Source organism: Scomber japonicus, chromosome 21 (genome assembly GCF_027409825.1).
Source record: "Scomber japonicus isolate fScoJap1 chromosome 21, fScoJap1.pri, whole genome shotgun sequence".
In the NCBI taxonomy this organism is placed as follows: Eukaryota; Metazoa; Chordata; class Actinopteri; order Scombriformes; family Scombridae; genus Scomber; species Scomber japonicus.
Genome location: NC_070598.1, coordinates 2,348,624 through 2,365,837, shown reverse-complemented (window position 1 = coordinate 2,365,837; position 17,214 = coordinate 2,348,624). Strand labels below are relative to the sequence as shown.

The 17,214-nt window shown below is 41.3% G+C and overlaps 1 protein-coding gene across 1 annotated transcript in view; it reads right to left on the bottom strand.

The window, feature by feature from the left end:
• The window catches only part of LOC128382780 (sodium channel protein type 5 subunit alpha-like), a 72,716-nt gene that overhangs the window by 4,960 nt on the left and 50,542 nt on the right, over positions 1 to 17,214 (bottom strand). Inside the window, exons 7-12 of the mRNA XM_053342788.1 lie at positions 15,972 to 16,094; positions 10,244 to 10,519; positions 2,593 to 2,646; positions 2,326 to 2,463; positions 2,065 to 2,169; positions 941 to 1,211 (exon numbers count right to left, since the gene is read on the bottom strand). Coding sequence (XP_053198763.1) covers positions 941 to 1,211; positions 2,065 to 2,169; positions 2,326 to 2,463; positions 2,593 to 2,646; positions 10,244 to 10,519; positions 15,972 to 16,094 — 967 coding nt within the window. The remainder of the gene's footprint in view (positions 1 to 940; positions 1,212 to 2,064; positions 2,170 to 2,325; positions 2,464 to 2,592; positions 2,647 to 10,243; positions 10,520 to 15,971; positions 16,095 to 17,214) is intronic.

Here is a 17,214-nt window from a genome sequence, read left to right as displayed (position 1 = left end):
CTCAAATTCACCACCACAGACGGGCCTAAAAGGTATCGAGTACCGTTACCAGCCCTAGAGGACGCCTGCATTAATAGACAAGTGGTGATGAAATGTTAACTTGCAATGCAGCTGGATTCACAAGCTCACTTATGAATCCTCAAAGGACCCTAACTGGTCCGAACCACTGTTGGTTTGGCCCAGTTGACGTCCTGTAATGGTTCTTGCAAGAGTCAAGAACTGAGATCACACAAGAACATTCACAGGTCCGAACCACCGATTCTTGCATGATCTTGTGAATCCAGCTGCCATGCAAGGTAAGACGGTGATAGATGGTGATAGACGGATGGTTCATCCAATCACCAGGCATGTGTTTTTCAAAAGCGCCACCCTTTTTTTAAACAGTTTTCAGGGTCAACTCTTCAGGTTAGATGAAAAAGTCCTGATGGGATGATTTTCAATTATATTGCATTTAGGCATGGGCCGGTATGAGATTCTGGTGGTATGATAACCATAAGAAAAAATATCATGGTTTCATGGTATGGTGGTATTGCGATTACAGCTCTAAAATGTTCCTAAAAGGAAGAAAAATAAAGACAGACATGTTAATTTAACCTGAATCTGTAATGACAGTGTGAGGGGTCGTGATACTCTACGCTGCAGCTGCTCCACCTGAGGGGTTTCTGACCAGCACTTCCTGTCTTTGACCAGCACTTCCTGTCTTTGACCAGCACTTCCTGTCTTTGACCAGACTAAAAACAGCTCATACCTTAGGAACGGTACGACAGAAAATTTGGTGGTTTCGGTCATTGTGGCTTTTTCAAATCGCGGTATACCTTGAACACGGTTATCATCCCATGCCTAATTGCATTAATTTAAAAATGTGCAAACCTTGCCACTGAATCAACAATACGATGGTTATTTTTTAAGGCACTTCTGACTGGGACCCAGTTAAACTCACCGACGATGGAGAGAATGACGACAACGAAGTCGAAGATGTTCCAGCCGACGGTGAAGAAGTAGCAGCGCAACCCCACGATCTTGATGAGGCACTCCATGGTGAAGACGATGATGAAGACCAGGTTGATGTTGTTCAGGATGTACTCCATCTGAGGAGACTGCTCGTCCGTCTCCACCATCATGGTGATCATGTTGAAGAGGATCAGCATCATGATCATGATGTCGAACACCTGCTTCCCCACCAGGTCGAAGAAGAAGCCTTGCACCGAGTTCTACACACACAGAGAGGTTTGAGTTATTTATTCTGATTTCTCTTCAGAATCTTCTTTCATGTCATTGATTTTGCAACAATGGCTACCTGCAAATAAAAGTATACCTTACATTTCTTAATTTACCTCAACTGTAGAGAAACCCAGGGCTCATTTCTAATTTATATACGTTATATATTTTAAAGACTGTGTAAAGTGAGTTCAGACATTTTCTTCTAAACACATTAAATAGGTCATAAATGTATTTCTAAAAGAGGTGTAAAAAGCATTTCAACCATTTAGATTTGAATTGTGGAGCTAGGCTTCACAAACTGTGTTTCAACATTTCTGTGTTCAAGATTTAGTGATTAGCATAAACCCGCCCCTGCTGCTGTAGAGGTAGAAATACATTCAGCACACACTACTACTACTACAGTCTACAGTTAGCCAATTAGCTGAGCTAGCCGCTGAGCTAGCAGCTGAGTTAGCAGCAGAAAGCTCTCAGACGTAGCGTCCATGTTTCTGGTAGAGGTGGTGACTTTGATTGACAGGTGACACTTGGTAGGGGGCGGGGCTTCAGCGTTTGGGGGCAGAGAAAGAGACTGATTTTTATACAACTTTGAAGCCTAATTTCATATATTTGGTGATTTTTTTAATCTTTCAAATTTGGCAGGGTGGTTAACAACACACTTTTCTGTGGTATGTCAAACTCAGAACACATATCTATTCTTACTTTCAAACTTCCTCTATGCTTTCCTGTTGTTTTGATAAATTAGGTATAATGTATAACAGCATTAAATCGATGTCCAGCCCTACTGTGGACACTGAGTGCTTCAATTAAGGCATCTTTCTTGTAAAGTGTGCTGTAAGTTTGTACCGTAGGTCGGGGGATGGGTTTCTGAGGTTTCTTGGAGCCTAGTTTCTTCATGGCGTTGTAGTATTTCTTCTGCTCCTCCGTCATGAAGATGTCCTGCCCTCCTAAGTAAAGAAACAAAGCAACAACTCTGTTATTTTCATTGAACCTCCATCACCTCCAGTTATTTTAATGTTTTAACATCACAGATAATATAGATTATGCTACAACAGACTTAATGGTGTTTGGTTATTATGTGTATTTTGTGTTTTCTGTGGTGCTTATCTTTCGCTTCTGCTGGTTGAAGTTATCGATGATGACACCAATGAAGAGGTTGAGGGTGAAGAAGGAGCCGAAGATGATGAAGATGACGAAGTACAGGTACATGTAAAGGTTAATCTCTTTGATTGGCTGCTCCTCCACCTGGCAGAAACACACAGATCAGTCGGTAAATTATCGGCTCATTTATATCTCAGATCACTTCAGATTTATTCTCACATCACCAGTTAATCTCATTTAGAAACTGAAAACAGATCTTTATCTTTAACTTACAGCTCGTGAGTCCACCGCTGCGTACATGATGTCCATCCAGCCTTTAAATGTCGCCTTGAAAACAGAAAAAACAAATAATGACGAGCCGTTATTAGTGATGACAAGAGTCTAAACCAGAGGTGTCAAACTCATTTTCATTCAAGGGCCACATACTGACCAATTTGATCTGATGTGGGCCGGATCATTAAAAAGATGGAAGGAAAGAAGGAAGGAAGGAAATAAGAAGGGAAAGAAGGAAAGACAGGCAAATGGAAGGAAGGAAGCAAGGAAGGTAGATGGAACAAAGGGAGGGAAGGAAGGAAAGACAGGCAAAAGGAAGGAGGGAAGGAAAGACCCAAGGAAGAAAGGTAGGAAGGATAGAATGAAGGAAGGAAGGAAGGACAGATGGAAGGAAGAAATGAAGGAAGGACAGAAAGAAGAAAGGAAGGAAGGAAGGACAGATGGGAGGAAGAACAGATGGAAGGAAGGACAGAAGGAAGACAGGAAGGACAGATGGAAGGAAGGAAAAGAACACAGGAAGGAAAGTGGGCCGGATTGGACCCCTCGGCGGGCCGGTTCTGGCCCACGGGCCGCATGTTTGACACCCCTGGTCTAAACCCTTATTTTCATTTTGACTGGTACAACCATCGATCACTTCTGTAAATGTTTCCATTTCATTAGGATGAAATAATACACTGTACAAAGAGTTCATGTAAAGTGATCTGATGAATGTACTTCAATGGTTCCCAAAGGTCCCAAAGTCAATCTGAGGTTAATGAGACGATGAAAACAGGATAATGTCCTCATGAACTACTGACACACAGTTGTATCTCTTCACACAAATGTAATCTGAGAATAACAAATCAATCTGCTTGATCTGTTCAGAAAGACAGATACTTCCCTCTTTGTGACTACATGGTTTTAAATTGATTTGAATTTTCTTAAAGCCTCTCGAAACTGTTCAGTTTCAGTTTCGAGCTGAGATGAGATGAAAGTTGACAATCGTGAAACGCCGTGAAAATTGTGGTCGTCAATCCAAAATAGTGTCCAAGGCAGCCTCAGTGGCTGCCGCTGTAACACACAACTACAAACAAATCACTTTGACTACAACATGAAATGACACAGAATACACATTTCTCTCATGAGCTGGCAGCCTGAAACCTGATATTATACAGTCTGTCACAGATTGTGACCGAGATTTTATTAAAGGCGCCTCACACAATGTGACATGCAATAAACTTACATCATTATTGTTGTCTAAAGTCTAAAAGTGTCTTAAGACTCAATAAAACTATTTTCATTAAACTGTACAATAAACAAACCTGTGATTAGGGAACTGCTTTGTTTTTATGTTTATGCTATACTCATTTGCCCATTGGGTGGCAAACATGTGAGAGCCGCTAACGTCACCAGTTTTACCTCTTCAAAAACGCTAAACACTAAATACTAGAAACAAGATTGTTAGGTTTCCTGTTGAAGAATATATACGCTATATGGCCAAAATTATGTGGACACTTGAACATTACACCATCATTTGATAGAAGCAAATAACCGAATAATCTTTCCAGCTAGTGGAGAACAACTTTCACTTTCAGCCACTAGGAGGAGCTCTAAAAGAGTGAATTTTTACTGCTGCCCTCGGCTACTTTGACTCGGTAGTAAGTTAGCATGCTAGCTAGCTAACTGAAGGGAACATGATGCAGATGAAGCCACACAAAAGTTCAGCGTGGTTTAAAAACTTCCAGAAAGTAAAGGATAAATGTTGTCAGGTGTGAAATATGTGGAGCAGAGTTGAGCTATCGTGGTTTCATACGGACAAAAAGCTGCTGTCTGCTGTGACGGTTACTAAGGGAGACGGTTACTAAGGGAGACGGACCTGACGCTAATCACCAAACTAGTACGTCAACGTTTATAACGGCTAGTTTTGTAACGGCTCCTCGACAGTTTGACAGAAGTCTCAGAGAGAAAGCTAACGTTACGTCTCTCATTGCTAATATGATTGTAAAGGATATATGCTCCACGTTGTTTGTGACGGGTAGGAAAAATAATCCATGCTGTTATATTTTTAAGGGGTCTGTAAACCTGTAAGATTATGTAAAGAAATGAAGGCTGATTATCATTTAAATTAAGTTTGTGCAGTTAAAGCTTGTTGTTGGTTATGAATACTGAAAGTTAGTTTTTGATGCATTATGTTTTTAGCTCTTGTGAATGTCAGCATGCAGGAATAGTCGATTACTTGTTGGTTATACCCAACATGACAATATGGGTTCATGCACATCCCTAGTTTGATAATGTAACATCGACTTCATCTCATAGTTTTGACTGTATAATGTACAGTGTTGTCTGATGACCCTTAAACAAGTAACTGTCCTCTTTTTAACCCCCAACATTTCTATCACTGTGGAAGAGAAACTTTGAGCTCTTTTTGTTAAAAAAAAACTGTATCAAGAGAGTTTCTCTGAACAGACGTCACCAAGACAACGTGCTGCACATTTCCTGTACTTGAGTGAATAACTGAACAAAAGAGATCTTGAAGCAACCTTCCTATTTTAACAGAAAATTAGTAGAGAGAGAGAGAGAGAGAGAGAGAGAGAGAGAGAGAGAGAGAGAGAGAGAGAGAGAGAGAGAGACAGCACCATGGAAACACCGCTGCTGCTGTATTTTTCCTCAATGAAAGGTCAACAAGTCCTTTTATGGACTTCCTTCCTCGTTGGGGAGGCAACGAGATGGAGGTAAAAAAAAAAAGGGAAAAGATAAAGAGAAGAGAAAGAGCAGGTGGAGAGAAAAAAAGGGAAAAGATGCAGATGTGAAGAGACGGAGTAGTTTGGTCTGAGTGGGCGCCTGGCGTCTGTCACTCAGACCTGAAATCAGCTCGTCGCCACAGGTTGCCACCTATTATTATTATGGTCTGTCAAATGTGAGCGTGGGGGGGAGGAGAGGGGGGGGGGCACGCTGTAAAAAGACGATGAGCTTAGTGAGAGATTTTTATCGGAAGTGAAGACTCTGACAATGTTTGCTCCGACTGTCGACCTCGTTCACAATCACAGAATCTGGATCACACAATTTGACAGGAAGTTACACCGTGTGTGTCCAAAAAAGAACACAGCTCAACCTTTTATCCTGTGACCAGCACTCATAGTTAGTTACACAGCTTTAACGAGGAGGTATCATGCACATCTCCAGCTCTATATTAATATTCTGAGTCTCTACTGGAATATCTTTACATGATTTCCAGTTAAAAATTCCTTATTGATCTTCTACTGGTCCTTTATGCAGCCGCTCAGTTCAGCCTCTGTCTATTAACAGGCCGTTTTACCTCCTGTCTCTCTAAGCCCCCCCCGCCCTCCCACCTTGTCTTTACATGTTCAAGCCTGAGTCTGATCCAAGTAGACAACCCAGGAACAACTTTAGCAGCAAAGACGACCTACGAACAGCCGCTTGTGGGCATACACAGACAATCTGATGTGAGGAGGAGGAAGTACAAGGAAGTTTGCAAACCAAGTGTTCAGAGCAGGTTTAAGCGCTGACGTTTGTTCACCTCAAGCTTTGGACCTTTGACCATGTGTAACATCCAACATCATAACAGCATATAAATGTCAGAAAATCCTAAAAAAACCAAAAATGTCCCCAGATGTAAACCAGACTGTCGTTGTCACATCGGTCTGAAAGAGATCTCCATTTGACCTCTGGATATTAAACATTACGTACATTCAATAAACCATTAATCACTTAATTGATTGATATGATAGCACATTTTTAAGCTTTTTCACACTTAGCACACAGCCAGAACATCTGTATATTAATTCCTATGTGCTCACATTTAACAAAGAAAGCTAAATTAAGGGAACAATCACATTAATTTGGGTCTGCAGACTGTTTTTGTGCTTTGGACTCTGATTACACACATCTGAGCTCCCCTTTTGTATTAAACAATTTTCTCTGGTTCCTGCTTTTTTATGTGATAAGATAATAAATTGAATATTTTTAGGTTATAAATCTCTTTTCGGTATGCTCAAAGATGAAAAGATGAAACATAAAAACAACATTAGTTGCATAATATCTTGGCATTAAATTGCATTATGTGCATCCCACAAAACTAATATTGCATCTACAGCACAATAGTTTGACCTGGACATAATTCTTAAATAATAATGATGCCAAAGAAAGTTTTGTTTAAGAAGTCAGTTAACTTCAGCTGGAAAAAGAAAGTCTGATTTGTTTGGACTCAGCAGATTAAAGACCTCTGTGAGTCACAACAAGTTAAATAAAGCCTTCTTTCGTCATAAAGGAAATAAATCTGATAGAAACAGACACATCAACCTGTAAAACCTGTGCATGTAGAGTAAAAAATGTTCTATTTTGTGAGACAGGAGGTAAAACGGCCTGTTAACAGACAGAGGCTGAACTGAGCGGCTGCATAAAGGACCAGTAGAAGATAAATAAGGAGGTTTAAACTAGAAATCATGTAAAGATATTCCAGTAGAGACTCAGAATATTAACATAGAGCTGCAGATGTGAAGAATATGAGTCCTGTTCAAAACTGAAAAGAACAAACTGGTTTAAAGAAACTTCAGTAAAGTCTCTGCCTGCATCACTTTTTGCAGCGTGGAGCTATTTCCAGATGCTAATGGAAGGGTTGCCCCCGCCAACCGTTGCCGCGCCGACCAGCTGAGCGGCTCGTTTCCAAGGCGACCGCTCTCTGACAACTCTTAAGTTCTCAGCGGTTGAGGTTGAAGTAGCAGCACGCCAAGTGACAACTTCTTTACCTTTTTTTTTTCTCCTCCTCCTCCTCCTCTTCTTGAAGTCTGAGTTTATACTTCCACCACGGATCCTTGTTACACTCGTTTTTTTGTCCCTCTATCGTTCTTTTCCTCCACTTAAACCTCTGTCACCTTTTATCTCACTTACCTTGAATCCCCCTCCCTCGCTCATTATCATCTCTTTCCATCCCTCCATCTCTCTCCATCACTGCTGTTGCTTTCTTTCCAATCTTCATTTCTCTTACTCCACTTGTACTTTTTCTTCCTCCCTCCCTCCCTCCCTCTCTCCCTCTCTCCCTCCATCTCTCCATTTCCCTCCCACTTGGTTGGAGTCGCTCTAAAAATAAAAGCCTCTCAGACGCTGATTGATTGGAGGCTCTCAGGACTCCTGTGGTGGGCGACAGAGAGCGAGAGAGAAGAGTGAGCAAAGTAAAAAAGAAAGAGAAAAAGATGAGGGACGGAGGCTTGTAAGGAGAGGAAGAGAGGTGATGGAGAGACGGAAAAGTGGAGCTGCGGTGGCTGTAATTGGCTTTGTTCATGTTGTGTTTAATAACAGACGAGGGAGGGATGGAGAGACAGACGGAGGGAGAAAGGGACAAAGAGAGGGAGGAAAATGAAATGATACAGAGTGGAAAAAATAACATGAGAGCACAGAAGAAGGATGGATGTAAGATTCAGTCTTAATGCAGAGTAAGAAAAGTGATGGAAGGATAGAAAACATAAGGTAAAACAAGAAAGATGAAGTGAAAGATAAAAAGGGAAAGAAAGCCAAGATGTAAAGAAGACGGCTAAAGTATTATGAGTGATGTAGTATGCAGTATTACAGTAAAAGCTAGTTAGCTAGTTTACACTACTTTATATACAGTTAGCTAGTTTATACTACTTTATATACAGTTAGCTAGTTTATACTACTTTATATACAGTTAGCTAGTTTACGCTACTTTATATACAGTTAGCTAGTTTACACTACTTTATATACAGTTAGCTAGTTTACACTACTTTATATACAGTTAGCTAGTTTATACTACTTTATATACAGTTAGCTAGTTTAGTCCAGTGGTTCCCAACCTAGGGGTGGGGCCCCTCCAAAGGGTCAGTAGATAAATGTGAGGGCTGCTGAGATGATTAATGGGAGAGGAAAGAAGAAGAAACAAATTTGAAATGAAAGCGTGAGAAGTTTAGAGGGAAAAATCAGTATTTGGTGGAGCTGTTAACAACTCATAGACATCTGAAATGTGAGCCGACTACACACTGCTGACTGGTTTCATCTTTAACAATGTGTTGTATTTTAAAAGCTTGTTATATTATCCATTGTGTCAAATCTGCATCTGAAAAGTAACTAAAGCTGTTAAATAAATGTAGTGGAGTAGAAATATATATAGAAATAAATATTTCCCTCTGAGATGTAGAAAGTAGCATCACATGGAAATACTACATTCCTCCTCTTAGCGTTCACTTTTGTTGAGGATGGACATGTGAAGGCAGTGGAAAGAAATTTCTAGCCATACATGACAAATGGAGACAAAGAGAGAGGGAGGGGGCCGTGGAGAAGTGGAGAAGTCAAAAGTGAGAGTGATAAAGAACAGGTGTGGGAGGAAAATTAAGGCTAAGACGGCAAATGGACGGAACGATAGAAAGGACGAGATCGAGAGAGGGAGAGAGAGAGAGAGAGCGAGGGAGAAGCAGAAAAGTCAATCCTCCCACGGCTTGTGGAGGAGACACTTTGTCTTGGAGGATTTTTGCCTTTTTTTCCTACTTGAAGCTCTTTTGTTTCAACACTTCATACAGATGTGATGACGAACCAACGTTATGTTAATCTTCATCTTTAGTTTCACCTCCAATCAGCGAGATTTGTTTCTGTGCTATTTCAATTTCACACAAATGACACAAAATGTTTTAATGAAATGAAACTTATAGTGAATTTCTTTTTGCTTCCTCTCATCTGTTGTTTTATTCTGATCCATAATTTCCTTGCTGGTCACATCTAACCAATAGCACAGTGACACACCTTCACTGTCAGCCTTGATATCACGATGTCTCATATCACGGTATACAGATGAAGCCATTTCAAAGTTCTCCTGTTTCCTTGATGGCTCCTTCGCTGGGCCCTGAAGGGACCATGGCTGGCCGATAATGGCCGAAGGGGGGTAATGTGATCCCCCAGCGATGATGTGGTCAATGAGGCCCCGACTGGAAAACGCCCCTAAGCTGCCTGAGTGAAAACCAGCTGCAATGCCTCATTTGTCCATGGGGAGGAGCAGTGGGTTTATACCAGGTGGGGAGTTCTGGTCCTCTGATATGAAGCCAACATGGAAGTAACTTAGAGCTGCATTCTATCAAAAGGCCACCAGGGGGCGACCGTCTCTATACAAGTCAATGGAGAATTCACCAACTTCTCACTTGATTTCTAACCTCAGTAAACGTTTTCAAAATGTGTTTATGGTCTCAATCGCTAGTTTAAAGCCTTCTTCAATGCAGTATGATGTTCATTTGGGACATTTTGGCCTCCCTGATTTTATATGTGACGATAAAGCAGGGTATGCATTAGGGCGTGGCTACGTCCTGATTGACAGGTTGATTGACCAATGTCCTCGAGATCCAGCCCTCGCAGCCATAGCAACCTCCCTGCTCCACCCATGGCTCCGCCCATGGCCCCGCCTCATGCCCATATAAGTAGAATCTGTGTTTTTATTTTTCCCAGCATGCACCTGAAATTTTCAAGATGGCGCTGCCTAGATTAGAAACTATTGGCTTCCGAGCAGCAGTCCACAAACCAATGGGTGACGTCACGGATGTTAGGTCCATTTCTTTTATACAGTCTATGGTATATCGATAAATTGCCCAGCCCTATGACAAAACCTTCTCATATCTATGAATCTCTTCAGATAAACTGTGTAAACTCTGAATCTCACCACTTGCAGTAGAGCCAGGTATCCGGCGCCAACGTTGTCGAAGTTGACTTTGACTTTGGTCCAGTAGAAGAGCGAGGTGTCGTTGAGCGCGTCGCACTCCGACTTGTTGTTGATGAAGGCGGCCTCATAGATGTGCCCCGTCCGGTTCACGCAGCGGCCGAACTTCCCGGCGAACAGGTTGACGCCCATGATGCTGAAGATGAGCCAGAAGATGAGACAGACCAGCAGCACGTTCATGATGGAGGGAATCGCCCCGATCAGAGCGTTCACCACCACCTGGAGGGAAACACGGAAACACACACTCAGAGACGGTTTCATGTGTCCACCTGGGTGAGGAAACAGTGTTATCAGATTTAAAGGGGCTTACGTAGGCGGAGGCGGGCTGGAGAAGCATTCAGCTCATATTGACACAGAAACTAGTGTCATATTTGTGGTTTCAATGATTTGATTTGGCAGGAAAATGAAGGTTTCTGCTCAGTTTATGTCAAATTACTTTATTAAAGATTTGTATCAAGTCCAAGTTGTGAATCTCCACTTAGATCACGCACCAATATGCAGGCGTGCCAGAAATGTCTGTGGTCAAACTCCAGTAAAGAAAACGAAGTAAAAGATGAAGAGAAATGGAGAAAAATTCACAGTATCAGCTCACGTATTATAATCAGCCTCCTAATTATGAGCTTCATCACATTACCTGACAAGCTCTGGCATTTCAACAGGCGAACGCAGCCTCTTAGATCACATTAAGAGTACATCCAAACTAAGATAGGTACATTTTTTAAGCCTCTTTTCTTCTCTTGTACTCACTGAAACTCTGCTTTTCTTCACACTAATGCAGCTTTTCTGACATGAGTGTTTAAATCTTAAAACGCTGGCTTGTTGTTTCAGTGTTTGCAGAGAAAACGGAGCTTTTACAGGAGGAGATAGTAATAGTAATAAATCAGTGTCTTTGTCTGTGATCACTCATTTTAAATGTCAGTAAAGATTATTATTTATTTATTTATGCATTTAAACATTGATGTGAAGCTTATATGAGGCTTCAGCAGTCTGAGCTTCACACCTGAATCCTGCATATGAGCAGTAAAGAGTTTTCCCTCTCTGTAATAATTCCTCCTGTTCATACTGACTGACTATTAAAGGAAGGAAGGAAGAAGGAAGGAAAGAAGGAAGGAAGGGAGGAAGAAGGAAGGAAGGAAGGAAGGAAGGGAGGGAAGAAGGAAGGAAAGGATGGAGAGAGGAAGGAAGATGGAAGGAAAGGAGGGAGGGAGGGAAGAAGGAAGGAAGGAAGGGAAGGAAGGTAAGGAAGGTAGCAGGGAGGGAGGGAGGAAAGAAGGACAGAGGAAAGAAGGAAGGGAGGAATGTAGGGGGGAGGAAAGAAAAAGAGAAGGAGGGAGGGAAGAAGGAAGGAAGGAAGGGAAGGAAGGTAAGGAAGGTAGCAGGGAGGGAGGGAGGAAAGAAGGACAGAGGAAAGAAGGAAGGGAGGAATGTAGGGGGGAGGAAAGAAAGAGAGAAGGAGGGAGGAAGGAAAGGAAGGAAGGACGGAAGGAAGGAAGGAGGGAAATAAAGAAGGAAGGAAGGAAGGACAAAGGGAAGGAAGAAAGGGGGATGGAGGAAGGGAAGAAGGAAGGGAGGAAAGAGAGAGACAGATGGGAGGATGACAGGAAGGTTAAAGCAGCAGTCAGGTTTTCCTCTCTGTAATCATTCCTCCTGTTCTTCATACTGACTATTAAAACCTTCTAATGTCATTTCAATGTAAAGTGATGGAGGACTAAATCCACAGTGTTTCCATACAGTCATTTGATACTAAAAACACGTAACGTTGAAACATAGAAGATGAAGATTTGACTCATTATTCTTCTGGTTCTTTCTTTCTTTCTCTTCCTTCTTGTCCTTTCTTTCTTTATCTTTCTTCTTGTTCTTCCTTTTTCTTTCTTTCTTTCTTTCTTTATTCTTCTGGTTCAGTCTTTCTTTCAGCCTTCATCTTCCTCTTCTTCCTTTCTTTCTTATTGTTCTTTCTTCCTTTCCTCATCTTCCTTCTTGTTCTTCCTTTTTCTTTCAGCCTTCATCTTTCTCTTGTTCTTTCTTTCTTTCTTTCATTCTTTCTTTATTTCCTCGTCTCCCTTCTTGTTCTTCCATTTTCTGTCTTTTCGTTCTGTCTTTCTTTCAGCCTTCATCTTTCTTCCTCCTTTTTCTTTCTTTCCTCTTCCTTCTTTTTCTTTCTTTCTTTCTCTTCCTCCTTTTTGTTCTCTCTCTCTCTCTCTCTCTCTCTCTCTCTCTCTCTCTTTCTTTCCTCATCTCCCTTCTTGTTTTTTTTCCTCAACTTCCTTCTTGTTCTTCCTTTTCCTTTCTTTCTTTCTTTATTCTTCTGGTTCTTCCTTTTTCTTTCTTTCTTTATTCTTCCGGTTCTGTCTTTCTTTCTTTATCTTCCTTCTTGTTCCTTGTTTTTTTCTTTCTTTCCTCAACTTCCTTCTTGTTCTTCCTTTTTCTTTCAGCCTTCATCTTTCTTTTCTTTCTTTCTTTCCTCATCTCCCTTCTTGTCCTTTCTTTCTTTATCTTCCTTCTTATTCTTCCTTTTTCTTTCTTTCTTTCTTGATTCTTCTGGTTCAGTCTTTCTTTCAGCCTTCATCTTCCTCTTCTTCCTTTCTTTCTTATTGTTCTTTCTTCCTCCCTTTTCTTTCTTTCCTCATCTTCCTTCTTGTTCTTTCATTCTTTCTCTTCCTCCTTTTTCTTCTCTTTCTTTCTTTCCTACTTTATCTTTCTTCTTGTTTTTTCTTTATTTTCCTTCTTGTTCTTCCTTTTTCTTTCTGTGTCTTTATTCTTCTGGTTCTGTCTTTCTTTCAGCCTTCATCTTCCCTCGTTCTTTCTTCCTCTTCTTCCTTTCTTTCTTCTTGTTCTTTCTTCCTCCTTTTTTCTTCTCTTTCTTTCTTTCTTTTTTCCTCCTATCTTGTTCTTCCTTTTTCTTTCAGCCTTCATCTTTCTCTTGTTCTTTCCTCCTTTCCTCATCTCCCTTCTTGTTCTTTCTTTCAGCCTTCATCTTCCTCTTCTTCCTTTCTTTCTTCTTGTTCTTTTTTCCTCCATTTTCTTTTTACTTTCTTTCCTCATCTGTCTTCTTGTTCTTTCTCTTCCTCCTTTTTCTTCTCTTTCTGTCTCTCTTTCTTTCTTCTGAAGCTTCATATTAGCTTCAGATCAAACTTTTAAATCCATGTTTCCACAGAAGGAGGACTGTGGGTTTAGTCCTCCATCACTTTTTTATTGGAAACATTATGAAGCAAGAAAAACACACTTAATGTTCATTTTTGGGCTCCTGTCTAAAAACTGTGAACTTCTCCTTTAAGCTGAGGCCTCTCACGTATAATCTGAACGCAGCACATTTATTACACTTCTATAGCAGCTAATAACATTAAGCAGATGTGGACTCAAGCCGACTTTAATATAAATTTCTTGTATTTATGAGGAAAATTGGTTTCCTGTTTCCTGCTGCTGGTCACACAGAGGACGAGCGCTGACTCAGCTCCGCTCACAGAGGAAGAAAACCTGCCGCTCCAGCCCTCCGCTCTCCGTACCCACAGTGCACTTCTTCTACCCAGAAGCCCGTGCTGAGCGAGCAGTGTGGCGATGAGCGCGGTGCATTTGTGAAATTGACATGGAAGCTAATCTCATTAAGCCAGATGAAGAAGAGAAGAGAAGAGAGAGTGCCAGCATGCAACATAAGACCTGAACTTCATGTGAACCAGAGTCAGAGTCCTGCAAACCTCCGTCTGAACTTTAACCTTTTAATTAACTCAAGTTTTCAAGTTTGATGACAAAAAGAAAGAATGGTTGAATCTGAACAAAAGCATGCAGGGAATGTCTTTTATTCCCATATTTTATTCTCTAAATAACTGAAGCAGGTTTGATTTTTTATATCAAGATTAAAAAAGAAAGAAAGAAAAAGCATCAGGATATAAAAAAAAACTTTAAAGCAGAGGTGTCAAACTTATTTTCATTAAAGGGCCACATACAGACCAATTTGATGTCATGTGGGCCGGATCATTAAAAAGATGGAGGGAAAGAAGGAAGAAAAGAAGGAAATAAGAAGGGAAGGAAGGTAGGAAAGACATACAGTGAAGGAAGGAAGGACATATGGAAGGAAGGAAGGGCAGAAGGGAGGAAGGAAGGACAGAAGGGAGGAAGGAAGAAAGGAAGGAAATAAGAAGGGAAGGAAGGAAGGAAATACAGGCAAAAGGAATAAGTGAAGAAAGGTAGGAAAGACAGACGGAAGGAAGGAAGGAAGGAAGGACAGAAGGAAGGAAGGAAGGAACAAAGAAAGGAAAAAAGTAAGGAAGGAAGGACAGAAGGAAGAAAGGGAGGAAGGACAGAAGGAAGAAAGGTAGGAAGGACAGAAGGAAGGAAGGTAGGAAGGACAGAAGGAAGAAAGGGAGGAAGGACAGAAGGAAGAAAGGTAGGAAGGAAGGACAGAAGGAAGAAAGGTAGGAAGGACAGAAGGAAGAAAGGACAAGAAACTGGGCCAGATTGCTCCCCTGAACGGGCCGCATATTTGACACCCCTGCTTTAAGGTATCACGTGTCCAGAAATGTTGCTTTAGTTTCCACAGGTCAAATAAAATAAGTTTTCTAGATTTCACTATTTTTTCATTACATTTTATTTTCTGTAGTTTTCTTAAAATTTCACGTTGTTGATTTAATGAGACTGAATCTGGAAACATTACAGACTTTTATTTTGACAGTTTGCAGGAAACACTGACTCTGACTCTGTAATACTGATAACAACAAGAAAACACAAAACAGCACCAGACATTTAAAGACATGCAGAGTTTAAAATACTGACACACAGATTCTCACAGTACAACGTTAAAACTTTTTTTTTTTTCTCTTTCTGAAAAAGAAAAAGAAAAACTCTGAGGAGGAATTAAAGGATGTGATAATAACACTGACAGGATGTGAGGATAAAAAACGGGAGGAGAAACGTTAGAGGAACAAACACTGAGGACACAGACAGAGAGGAGCGCTTGATTTATATTATAGTACAACATTTTATTCATTATATCATGTGACAATCTGCTTTAGTTATTAATCTAAAAATTAAATCTTTTCTTCTAAACACATTAAATAGGTCATAAATGTATTTCTAAAAAAGGTGAAAAAAGCATTTCAACCATTTAGATTTGAATTGTGGAGCTAGGATTAGCATAAACCCGCCCCTGCTGCTGTAGAGGTAGAAATACATTCAGCACACACTACTACTACTACAGTCTACAGTTAGCCAGTTAGCTGAGTTAGCCGCCGAGCTAGCAGTTGAGTTAGCAGCAGAGTTAGCAGTTGAGTTAGCCGCTGAGTTAGCAGCAGAAAGCTCTCAGACGTTAGCGTCCATGTTTCTGGTAGAGGTGGTGACTTTGATTGACAGGTGACACTTGGTAGGGGGCGGGGCTTCAGCGTTTGGGAGCAGAGAAAGAGGCTGATTTTTACACAACTTTGAAGCCTAATTTCATATATTTGGCGATTTTTTTAATCATTCAAATTTGGCAGGGTGGTTAACAACACACTTTTCTGTGGTATGTCAAACTCAGAACACATATTTATTCTTACTTCACACGGACTTTACATCTCACGTGTGCAAAAATAAGTTGTTTTGCATTGTTGTGTATTTAATCTTTTGAAGGATAATGATGATGGGGTATAAACCAAGCGCTCCTCTCGTCTCGTCTTGTTGGTTTTAATACTGACTCTCTTACCCTCATGCCTTCAAATCTGGAGAGGGCTCTGAGGGGACGCAGGGCCCGCAGCGTCCGCAGCGATTTGATGGCTGCAAAGTCTGAATAACCCAACGTGTTGGCAACCAAACTGACCAAAGACACCTGGAGGAGAGAGAGAGAGAGAGAGAGAGAGAGAGAGAGAGAGGAGGAGGAGGAAAGGATGGAGAAAGGTAGAAGACAGGTATTCAGAGACAGACGGAAAGATGAAGAGAGTGAGAAAGACAGAAAGAGAGAAAGAGAAGAGAGAAGCAGGACAGTTAACTTCTACGTCTAATGAGAGACGAGGAGAGAGCGAGAGAGCAGCTGATCCTGGAGCAGCAGTGAGGAGAGACGGAGCTTCATCCCGTCAATCATCAGCTGACTGAATAAAGCAGGATTAGTCACGTTTCAGCAGCGAGAGAAAGAGATGAACTTTAGCAATGACCTGTGAAATAAAAACCCCGTCTGAACGCCGCTGAAGTGTTTCTCAGGTGAAGCTGCGGAGGAGAAAACCACGATGTTATTTTAATCCTGGAGATGAAATGTGATGTTGAGTTTGTCTTCGATGTCCGACTGAAACTGTGGAAAGTAAAAAGTATCAGAAGTGATTAGTCTGCAGTAGAAGTGTTTGGGAGTTTTCTGCCATGAGAGCTTTAGAGTTAATAAAACAGACTGCTTGGTTTTTAATTTAGAAAGAAGTGTGTTCCTTCCTTCCTGTCTTCCTCCCGGGTCAAATTGACCCGACTGTTTTGACTGTTCCTTCCTTCCTTCTTTCTTTCCTTCCTTCCTTCCTTTCTTCCTTCCATCTGTTCTTCCTCTCTCCTTCTCTCTTTCCTCCATCCCCCTTTTCTTCCTTCCTTCTGTCCTTCCTCCCCCCTACCTTCCTCTTTCTTCTTCTCTCTTTCCTCCCTCCCTCCTACCTTGTTTCCTTCCTTACTTCTTTCCTCTGTCCTTCCTTCCTTCCCTCCTTCCACCCTTCCTTCCTTTCATTCCTCCCTTCCTTCTTTCCTTCCTTCCCTCCTTCCACCCTTCCTTGCTTCCTTCCTTCTTTCCTTCCTTCCTTCCTTTCTTCCTTCCATCTGTTCTTCCTCTCTCCTTCTCTCTTTCCATCCTCCATCCCCCTTTCTTCCTTCCTTCTGTCCTTCCTCCCCCCTACCTTCCTCTTTCTTCTTCTCTCTTTCCTCCCTCCCTCCTACCTTGTTTCCTTCCTTACTTCTTTCCTCCGTCCTTCCTTCCTCCCTTC